The sequence below is a fragment of the Mastomys coucha genome, unplaced genomic scaffold (genome assembly GCF_008632895.1).
Source record: "Mastomys coucha isolate ucsf_1 unplaced genomic scaffold, UCSF_Mcou_1 pScaffold15, whole genome shotgun sequence".
Taxonomy (NCBI): Eukaryota; Metazoa; Chordata; class Mammalia; order Rodentia; family Muridae; genus Mastomys; species Mastomys coucha.
The window spans coordinates 141838695-141850111 of NW_022196897.1; the positions used below are offsets into that span (position 1 = coordinate 141838695).

At 49.2% G+C, this 11417-nt stretch overlaps 1 protein-coding gene across 1 annotated transcript; it reads right to left on the bottom strand.

The window, feature by feature from the left end:
• Positions 1-3293: 3293 nt before the first annotated feature.
• On the bottom strand, positions 3294-7645 carry Gdf5 (growth differentiation factor 5). The gene is made up of 2 exons (XM_031373731.1): positions 6686-7645; positions 3294-4693 (listed from the first exon to the last, which is right to left on the bottom strand). Exons 1-2 carry the CDS (start codon positions 7299-7301, stop codon positions 3819-3821), a joined length of 1491 nt encoding a protein of 496 aa, XP_031229591.1. The 5' UTR covers positions 7302-7645; the 3' UTR covers positions 3294-3818.
• Between the last annotated feature and the right edge of the window lie 3772 nt (positions 7646-11417).

Sequence of the window (11417 nt, forward strand, 5' to 3'; positions counted from 1 at the left end):
AAAAAAAAAAAAAAAAAAAAAAACAACCAAAGTCAATGGAGCCAGGCACACACTTCATCCTAAGAACTAGGAAGGCAGAGTCAGGCAGATCTCTGTGAGATCAAAGACAGCCTGGTCTACATGGGCACACACACACACACACACACACACACACACACACATGCACATAATCCTTATACTGCCTACTTAAGACAATCTAAGGCACTATGTAACAATAGCTAACATTCACCCAATTCTATCTTTGTGCCTCTTACTCTACAAGGTTGAGTGTCTTTTATATTCTTAAAACTAGCTTTAAGAAATAAGTAATAGCCGGGCTGTGGTGGCACACGCCTTTGCACTTGGGAGGCAGAGGCAGGTGGATTTCTGAGTTCGAGGCCAGCCTGGTGTACAGAGTGAGTTCCAGGACAGCCAAAAAAAAAAAAAAAAAAAAAAAAAAAAAAAAAAAAAAAAAAAAAAAAAAAAAAGAAAGAAAGAAAGAAAAAAAGAAGAAAGAAAGAAAGAAGAAAGAAAGAAGGAAAGAGGTAATAAATGTATTGTTTGCCCCCCATTTTTTATTTCCTTTCTACCTTTGCTTCCTTCCTTTCTCACATAAGGAGACAAGCTGGACATGTACTCCCCAAAGCTGTCAACCAGCCTTGGATACATAATTAGTTGTAGAGTATCTGCTTACATGGCAGTATCTATTTCTTGTTCAAGCCCTGCAACGTTTTTTAAGATTTTTTTTTACTTATATGTATTGTGTGTACATGCACACTCATGTGTATGTATTCACACGTGTGTTCAGGTGTGTGTTCAGGTACCCACAAAAGCCAGGAGAGGGCTCATGAGTGGTTGTTACCAACTGACATGGGTGCTGGGAACTGAACTCAGGGCCTCTTCAAGGGCAGCCGGTGCTCTAAACTGCAGAGCCATTTCTGGAGCCCCCAAGGCCTAGAAATGACAGAAGACAAAATTGAAGTTTGAAGCTACTCAAACTTTTAAACCCTTCAGAGCTGGGGGATTATGGTTAGGAGAATGTGAACTATGGAGACAAATAGAAACCCTGTATTGTTTTGTGTGTGAGAGGGAGGGCTGTGTATGTGTGCAGGTGAGAAGCCAAGTGCACATGTACATGTGCATATGTATTTGTGTCTATTCATGTAGAGGCCCCAGATTGCTGATGTCTGGTATCTTCCTTGGTCACTTTCTACCATATGTTTTGAGATAGGATCTCTCACTAAACCTGGGGCTCAAAGATTCATCTAGGCAGACCAGGTAGCAAGCTCCAGGGACCTATCTGCCTATCTCTACCTTCCTAGCACTAGAATTACAGACGGGTGCTGCTGTACTGTGTTTTATGTGGCTGTTGGGGATCAGAACTGGGGTCTTCATGCTTGCATGGTAAGTGCTTTACCAACTGAGCCATCTCCGAAGCCCCCAGTCAGTTCCTTGAGCAATAATGTAGCACACAAGCATGCATCTTCCTGTGACTGTAGCCAGACATGGTGCTGAGGGAGAGAGTTCTCTGTGGAGGCCATTGTCCTGATCTGAAGGTTAGAACGGAAGGGCTTTAACCATTCAAAATGGTCAGATTAGTTCTCTAGAGTTGGGTGAAGGAGGCTGTCAAGACTGAGTTGTTCTTTTTCGGTCCAGGGCAGTTTGGGGTGGGAAAGAAAGCTCTAGGGGTGTTCAGCCAGAGCTATGACCACTCACTCAAAACCTAACCCTTCAGGCTGTGGAAAGCTCCGTGAGTGACTCAGTTGATGATCCACCAGGGCTAAGTAGAGAAGAACTTTCCAAGAAACAAGAAACACACAGACCAAGAAATAAGTGCTTGGGGCAGCCTGTGATCCCTGTGACCCCTTCCTGCTGTCTCTCAGCCCATGGGTTTCTAGCCACCTTGATCCTACACTGCTCTCTCTGTAACCATACTTGTCTCCTTGGCCTCTTCAGCACCTTCCTCAGGCCTCGTTCTCCTCTCTCACACACACCAGGCCTCTGTCTGCTGTGGCAGCTCCTTTGTTTACCCTCTGAGCTCTCGGGCACACTACTAGCCAAACACAACGCAGCCTAGCCAGGGAGAACTCAGTCCCAGACTCAGTCCTGGCTCCTCTGGGACAGGTAATGGCCTCCAAATCAAGGAGACAAGCTCAAAAGAAAGCTGCCCCCTGCACTGGGCTCTTGCTTCAGGTCCTGACAACCCAAAGGAAAAGGACACAAGGGTCTGCCCATTGTTGGGCAGGGATCCCTACTCCGGAGACAGCCTTGGCTGGGAGCCCTGGGAATCAAAGCCTCGGTTGGAGAGAGGTGGGGAAAATTTTGAGGCCCTATGGGTGGGAACCAGAAACTTGGACTTCTGGTCCTTGTGTCTCTCTTTAGCCAGGTAGAATCTGGCCTTGAGCCCTCCACTTTGAGATCCAGGTGCCTACACTTCCCTACCAGAGTGGACTGTGCTCCCCAGAAGTCCACACCCCAAACCTCCCCAAAGATTCTAGCTAAGAAAGGGAAGTGAGCTTGACCTCGGGCCACATTCCAAGCAGGAAGCACTGTGAGGATGGGCCTGGCATTTTCTGTCTGTCTGAGGTCAGCGGGGGAGATCCGTGATTTGTGTGTAATTACGCACTTACACAATGTGCAACGTAAAGGGGGAAGGCTCTGCTTCTGACACTGAAGCTTTGTGGACAGTGACGTGCTGGGATCACACAGCCTCCGAGAGTGGTGGGGTCCTAGACCTGATCATGTGAGAAACAGTGGTCAGTGGTGGAGATGCGATGCCAACACAGGGAGGTAGAGGCCCCTGGCAGCCCAGGCTCCTCAGTGGAAAAAAGTAGAGGGTCCTTAAACGAGGCCCAGGCAGGTCTGTGATTGTGGCAGTGCCGGGGAAGGGGTGTGTGTGTGTGTGTGTGTGTGTGTGTGTGTATGTGTGTGTGTGTGTGCAGACGTTGTTAAAAGAAGTGGAGATGGTGTTAAAGAAAATCACATCTCCCCACCCCCTACCCCCTGAGGCTTCATGTTGGAGACAGCGAGCTTGATTAAGGAATGTAAAACTCTAGATCCTTTGTTAGGCCCCAATGGAACAGAAGGAGCTGGGGACCGATAGGCCTTTGGAAGGATCAGGAATGGGGTTAGAGGTGAACACTGGCCCTGACCAGCTGTACTCTCTGCCCCATTCTGCTTCGGTTCCCATGAGTGGGGGTGGAGTCCAAGCCTGGGAAACAGTTTATACCTGAGGCACCCTACTTTCACTCTCAGGGGGTAGCAATTCTTTAGGAGATCTGGGTCCACTGGAGTAAACAAGAAATCTGCCACAATTTTAGCCACGAAGATTCAGCTTTTTTATCTCATCGATGTACATTTTAATCTAACAGTCTAATTTAGGCTCACACTCTTCACCCATGCCCAAGTCCTTTCCCCCTTCTTGCCCAGCCCCTGCAATGAACATCCTGTGGCAGAAAGTCACAAGGCACAAAGGTGATTCATGGAGGAGATGGCACTGGTAGCTCTCCCATGCAGAGCTTAGGATATAGCTCCCGCTTCTCTCCAGAGCCTGGAGAGTGAGGAGGCCCCGGGCAGGAGAGATGGTGAACTGAGTCTCATTGAAGAACACCTTCCCTGGCCCCCAGGCCCACTCAGAGTCTGCTCCTTGGGCAGGAATCTTCAGATGAAGGTCTCTGAAGCCCAGATCACATCCAGAGAGTAAGCCTGCTGAAAACCTTTTCCCGCAGGCTGCCGGGATTCTTCAGGCCGCAGCTTCACAACCTCTCTGTGATTCCAGGAGCCTGCAGAGGGAGTAGTCTCTGAACAGGCCACCCTGGAAGACAAGAAGGCCAGCACTGCTACCTGCAGCCACAAGATTCCACGACCATGTCCTCGTACTGTTTGTACACCACGTTGTTGGCAGAGTCAATGAAGAGGATGCTAATGGGACTCAGCCGTGTAGGCACGCAACAGGTAGGGGGTGTGGATTCAGGGTCCATTGAGTTCATCAGGGTCTGAATGACTGCATGGTTTGTGGGCTCCAAGTGGGAGCGCAAGGGGAACTCACACAGTCCTTCACAGTGGAAGGCCTCATACTCAAGGGGTGCGATGATCCAGTCGTCCCAGCCCATGTCCTTGAAGTTGACATGCAAGGCCTTGCGACTGCAGCGAGCCTTGAGGTTCTTGCTGGGTCGTTTGCCCTGGCGATTGGCCAGTGGGGCCCGCCGTTTCCGCCGCTGGCTGAACAGATATTCATACACGGTCTTGTCATCCTGGCCAGAGCGGGCCTTAATCTCATTAAAGAACAGGTCCCGTTTCTTCGTACGACCGAACACCAGGAACAGGGCTTTCTCGTGGACCTGTCGGGCAGCGCGTTCAAAGCCCAGGCCACGGAGGTCCACCGCCCGGCCCCGTTCCCAGGCCTCCAGCTCCAGGCACAGCTGCGCTGAGTTCTTAAAATTTCGGAAGAGTTTCCAGATGTCAAACACCTCCCAGCCAGATCCATCCAGGCCTGGCACGGAGCGCACATCCAGCAAGGCTGCCGGCTGCCGGCCGCTGGGGCAGCTGAACAGCTTCAGCTGGGCAACCCGCCCGCTGCCGGGGACCGCTGGCTTGGCCACGTCCAAGGGCTTCTTCCGTAGGATCCGCAGTTCGGCCCCCAACAGCCCATCCTTCTCCAAGGCACTGATGTCAAACAAGTACCTCTGCTTCCTGACCACAGGGCCTCGGTCATCTAGAGAAAACAGCCACAAGTCAATTCCTGTCACTCCACCAAGAGAGCCCGCCACCTCTGGGCCTCCAGGGAGGACCTAGCTCTCTCCCAATCAAAAGAAGTTTCTCTAACCTCTTCCCCACCATGGCCAAAGCCAACACGCAAACCACCAAGAGCCCTTTCCCAGTGAAGGTAAGTATGTGGCTGCTGCGTATTATCTGAGTGTCTGTCCCTGGTGTTCGTGCCAACATGGACTAGAGTCATTAGCCTTGTAACTGTCTTCTACCAGTGTCCGCCCCATCCATGATCCAGCATGATTATCTCTTGTAAATAAGACAGGTGGTATGTACATTTAAATTACCCACTTTTCCAGAGGAGGAACCTGAAGCTCAGAGTAAATTAGGTGTTTACTCAATGTCATCTAGCTAAAGTAAAAGAGAAACTGTAGCCTAGGATTTTAGTAGTCCATTCTGAGCTTCTTATACCTTAAAGATCTTAGCGATCTTGTTATGGGCAAGGCTCAGAGTTGGGGGTTAAGCTGATGTGGGTAACACAGCAAATTAATAACGAAGCCAGTCTGCAACTCAACTTCCCTAGTTCCCATCCTAATGATTTTTTTTGGTCCATGAATATTCCAGTGTGTGTGTGTGTGTGTGTGTGTGTGTGTGTACAATTGAGTTCACGAGCAAGCATAAAGAAATATATTTATGCTACTGGCATACGTAAGTAGAGTTGGGATTATATGAATACTTGAAACATGATGCTATATATGTATGTGTGCATGTATGTAACTCATTTACTGTGTGTATAAAATATACTCTTTCTCTCTCTCTCTCTCTCTCTCTCTCTCTCTCTCTCTCTCTCCCCCCCCTCTCTCTCTCTCTGTGTGTGTGTGTGTATGTGTAACCTCAATGGTATCTCTGAATCAGCATGCCCTCCTTCCTAAATGCCAATATGCCATTAGGGAACATTCAACTATTGCTCTAGAAGGTAACTAATTAGGCCTTTAAACTCCCCATCTCCCCCTCCCCAAGCTCCCTTAGTGCTGGGGGGACACAAGGACTTATTTTATGAGCCCTAGAGGGGTCACAGCTTTCCCTGGCTGGGCAGGCAGCCAGGCCACCTCCCCCACCTCTGCCAGACCCGCTGCCTCTGTACCTCCCCCACCCCCCTGTCATTCCCCTACAGACCAACTCTAATGAGGAGCCTCTCCCACTCTCTGGCCCCTCCCCCACCCTGCCAGCCAAAGTCCCCGAGACACAGCACCAGAGCCTGCGAACCACAAGAAACCCCACCAACTTCCAGCCAGCAGTCCAACTATCTCCACACTATGGAGAACCTGAGACTAGGAAAGGGATTTGCTGAGAACACACAGCAAGTGGAGAGGAAGAGCCAGTAACCCTAGGCAGGCAGACCTCTGGTGAAGACGCAAGAAAGGCAGGTCCTCTCCCAGGTTACCGATGATACAAGGTGTTCCAAAGGCTCAGACGGCACTCGGTTCAATGCCCATGCAGTATTCATATAGGAAGAGATCCCAGGGAAGAAGGGGCTCAGTGAGCCTCAGCCAGCTGCCTCCCTCTGTGACTCCAAGATGACAAGTTTTCTGTCCTCACATATCCTGCCCCCTTCACCCCCTATCTGAGGGTAAAGTTGAAGAACCACGGGGACCTAAAGTTTCTTTCTCTCTACTATCTGAGAAAAACCCGGAGCTTAGAGATTTTAGCCAACCCACATGATGTAGTACCACCCAGTAATCAAGAGTGGGTCTTGGAGTCTAGTATCCAACGGGAAGATCTTAGCTCCTCTCTGCATTTTAGTGCCCTTTCTGCACCTTGCAGAAGTTGAACTCGGAGATCCCTAGGTGCTCCTAGTACTGCATCTGGTGTGTATGTGATGAGTTCCAGATTCCCACCCTAGGCTGGATCCACACACTGTCCCCCACCTGCCCACACCAAGACTTTGGAACTCCTGGGTCTGTGCAAATGCCCCTCCCTGCCACCCCAACCCTCTCACCTTGCCCTTTGTCAATAAAGCTGGTGATGGTGTTGGCCAGGCCAGCCTCCAACTTCACGCTGCTGTTGCCTCCCTTTCTGTCAGCATCGGACAGCGTCCTGTACAGCGAGAGCATGTATTCGTGGGGTGTGATGGGGGGCGGGCGGAATGGCTCCTTGGGCTCTCGAGGGGTCCCAGGCTCCCTGGTCTTCTTCAGCAAGAAGGAGGAGTTGGGAGCAGATCCTGCTTTTGAAGATGCTTTGCCCCCAGGAAGCTGTCCTTTTGGGGTTACAGTCCGGGCTGCAGCCTGTCTAGTCTGGGGAGGGGGTCCTGGCTTGGTTTCAGAGCCACCGGATCTAGGGGGCGTCTTTCTGGGCTCATCCTTCTTGGACTGCACCTGGCCAGAGCTTCCCTTTGCCCTGGCATTGGTGGTCCCCACACCATAGCTGTGACCCCCTGGCCTAAAGATATTCCGGGCCAGGGGTGGCCTCTCCTTGGCCTCTGCTTTGGCCAACCCTGGCCTGGTCCCTGTGGTTCTCTGGCCTAAGTCAGGGGCACCCAACACAGTGCAGATAAGTTCCAGGTCCAGCCAAGCCAGGTGCCAAAGCAAAAAAGTGAGGAGTTTGGGGAGTCTCATCCTCTGGCCAGCCGCTGAATGACACCACAGAGAAAGGCGGCAGCAGCGAAGGTGTCTCTGGCTTGGCAGGAAAAACCATGAAAGGAGTGGGTCTTCAGAGGCAGCGGTGGCAGCAGTAGCAGCAGCAGCAGGCAGGGCTTTCTCCTCAGTCTGAGCGTCTTGAAGTCCGCCGGGCGTGTGTCTGTATCCAGTCCCATAGTGGAAATGCTCCCGTGTCCAGACGTGCACCGTCTCCAGTCAGCAGCTGAAAATAACTCGTTCTTGAAAGGAGAAAGCCGACCGCCCCCTTTCTCCCGCACAACTGACTGAGAGCTTGAAGGAGGCTTGTATAAGGCTGAGGGATTTTTCCAAGAAGGAAGAATGGCGTAATGCTGCCTGTGCGCTCCAGTTTTTTTTCCCTCTAATTTTGAATCCTTTCCAGTGAAAATACTCACACACACACACACACACACACACACACACACACACACAAACCTGCAGGTGCTCAGAAAAATCTTTTACAAACCTGAACTCAGGAATTGGAAACGGAATTCCAACCCAAACCAATTTAATTACTCTCTGATGTCATGCTGTCTAAATTCATTTAAGTGCGATATATTTATGTGAAAAAAATTACCGCTGCCCTTTGGAGGCCATGGCTCACGGGGGCTCTTGGCTCAGAGCCCCATAACGGGACTCAGGCTTAGGGGGCCTCCCCATCCCAGAGTAGACTCAGGGGTCTTCACCTCCACCTCCTGGGACACCCCACCCCACCATCTTGAGCAGAAATGTTGAGGAGCGAGCTTAGAGATCCGCACGCACCAAGCATGCGAGCTAGGTTTTCAGTGAAGTCCTTGGAGTGTCTGTAAAGCAATTTCAATCTCTCTGTCTAGTCTGAGACCTGGTGTGTGTGTGTGTGTGTGTGTGTGTGTGTGTGTGTGTGTGTGTTAAGGGCAGCACAGATGGCAGCATTTACCCACTGTTTCTTTTATTTTAATAAACTTATGACCTAGAAACAGGAAAAAAAATCAGTGCCCACTATACCACCCCCACCAAATGCCATTGGCTAAGCACTGCCATCCTGTAGCCCCCTTGGCTGGAAACGGGTCCAGGGTGCACGTACCTCAGCCACTACCCAAGCAAAGACCCGCCAGTTTTCTTAGAAGAAATTGGCTGAGGCCAGAGGCTGCAGCTCCAGCCTAAGGCAGCAGCGACCCCTGCAGGACATTGGGAAAACAAGCTCTCCGGGGCTGCGTTTCTAGGAGCTGGTGAAGAAATCCAAATTCCTGCTTAACTCAAGAGAACCCCCTCTCCCTCTCTGCCTTTTCTTCTTCGTCTTTAGGTAATGTCTCATGATGGCCTCAAATACACTATGTATCCAAGGGCTGGCCTTGAACCCCTGATCCTACGCCACCCCTAGCTCAAAATATTCTTCCTTTTCTTTTCTCCTGTAGCAAAAGCTAACCTTGGACTTGCGATGTAGTTGAGGCTGCCCTAGAAGTCCTGATCCTTCTTCCTCCACCTGCTTGGCTACACAGTAGGATTATAGAACTTTACTGCCTACTCTAGCCTTCCTTATTAATCCTCTGCTCTTAGAGCTGACCTAAGAGATCCATTCATATGCTAACGTCGGTTTCCAGAGACTCTCTGCTGGAGGCGAGGCATGTCACTCAGTAGTCCAGTGCATGGCACAAAGCCCTCACCAAGACAACACCAAACAAACTCCTCACTCTGGAGATCTAGGTAGATGCACGCCTATTTTTTTTTGTTTTTTCTTTTTCTTTTTCTTTTTTTTAGTATTTATTTTGTTTATTCATATGTGTAGAAAGAGGGTGCCAGAGGAGAGCAGAAAGGGGCATCAGGTCCCCTGGAGCTGGAGTTGCAGGCAGCTGTGAGACACCCTGATGTGGGGCTGGGAGCAGAATTCTGTCCTTCCTAAGAGCAGCAAGTATTCTTTTATTTTTTTTTCCCCCATAATTTTGCTCCTAGCTTCACTCCGGTCTTCACTGATAGCTCCCAGGTCTAAGGAGGCTCACTTCAAAGGACCAAGGCACCACCTGCTCTCTTCAGGGAGTTTTGAGGACAGCTTGAACTCATTACAGTCCCTCAGGTTATCCAGGTTCATCCTTCTTGTCTTTGCTTGTGACTGACCTTCACAGCCCTCTCTGGCATCTTCCTCCTGCGGTCATCTTCCTCCTACAGTTCCCTTAGAACTGCCTTCTTGGCTTCCGGGACCTCTCCATCCCAACCCTCCTTCTACCTAAAGCCTACACATGGGACAAGAGCTGACCCAGGTACCGGCTGCTGCACGAAGGTATCCCTTACCTATCAGAAAAGTCACAAAGCTTCCAAGCAGCCACTGCACACTCTTTCTGCTTCTTTCTGCTTTCAGAGTTCAAATCCATCCAGCCTTAGTCTCTGCCCCCACCTCCAAGGCAGGTCAGTTTTTTAAAGTCTGTGCTTTTCCCCCCATAGTTTTATTGTAACTGAATTCCTTATGCCTATCATAATTTATGTACATATCTGTCTATCCCATTAGATTATAACTACACTGTACCATATTTGTCTTTCAATTATTCCCAGGGCTTGGCACAGAGCCCAGCACATAGCAGATTCTCGGAGTGTGTTGTATGAATGGCCTTCAAACTGGCCCTTTTTAAAGGAACACCATCATTTTCTTTCGCATCACTTCTGTTTTGAAATTAGAGTAAGTAACTGATTTTATTGTAATGTTTCCAAACATGCACACCATTATCCTTTGGACATATTCACTCCCTTATCACCTCCCCACACCCCACACCCCTCTTCCACCCACGTACCCTTTCTACTTCCTGTTATATCTCTATATATTTAAATACACAATTTCTGCATGTGAAAGAAAATAACTCCATGGCCGTGCCCCGCCCTTCATTAGCTTCTAGCTCCCACGTGTCCCCTTCCTCCCAGTAGTCACTAGTCCCCCTTCTGCTTTTAGGCCATATATGTAGATCCAGATGCTACGTACATGAGAAAGCATGTGCTATGTGTGTGGCCCAGTCTGAGAAGCCACCATCTTTAACATACCCTACCTTCTCTACTGGACTTTGAGTTCCTAAAAGGGAGAGATGCTGTCTTGCTACTGGCTAAGTATTTCATAAGCTGTAGCCACTGAATATACAAAGTTATGACCGAGTCAACGAAGACATCCAGTGCATGGCCGGATTTGAATCATGGTGGTTCTGCTATTTATACATTATATGATTTTGGAGAGCCATTCAGTTATTCCGAACCTCTGAACAGGGATAATGATGGTACTGACACACAAAGAGCTTTTGTGGGTATTCAGTGGAGTAGACTATTAAATGCCTAAACAGAAGGCTAGTGAAATGCCTCAATAAGTAAAGCTGCCTGCCATCAAGCCGGACAGACTGAGTTTGATCTCCAGATCCCATATAGTGGGAGAGAACAGAACCAACTCCTACAAGATGTCCTCCAACCTCCTGTTTCCCAGTCTCCCACCTACCTGAGCACATGCATGCATGCACACAAAATAAATAAGATCTAATTTTCATTTTTATCTATTTTATTTATTTCTTGTTTGTTTTTTTTCCAAGATACGGTTTTTCTGTCCTGGAACTCATTCTGTAGACCAAGCTAGCCTTGAACTCAGAGATCTGCCTGCCTCTGCCTCCCAAGTGCTGGGATTAAAGGTGTGCACCACCACCACTGGGGAAGCTTGAACTCTGGATTCTCCTGCCACTATTCTCTGAATACTGGGATAGCAGGTGTGTTCTGGCATGTTCATTCCTTTTCCAGTATTTATAAAATTACATTTAAGATTTTTATTTTTCAGCCAGGCAGTGGTGGTGCATGCCTTTAATCTCAGCACTTGGGAGGCAGAGGCAGGTGGATTTCTGAGTTCAAGGCCAGCCTGGTCTACAGAGTGAGTTCTAGGACAGCCAGTGCTATACAGAGAAATCCTGTCTCAAACCACCACCCCCCCAAAAAATTTTTATTTTTCCTCTCCTTTAAAAAATTTTCTTCTTCCTTCCTTCCTCTCTCTCTCTCTCTCTCTCTCTCTCTCTCTCTCTCTCTCTCTCTCTCTTTCCCTCTCTCTTTCTTCCTTCCTTTCTCTTTCTTTCTTTCTTTCTTTCTTTC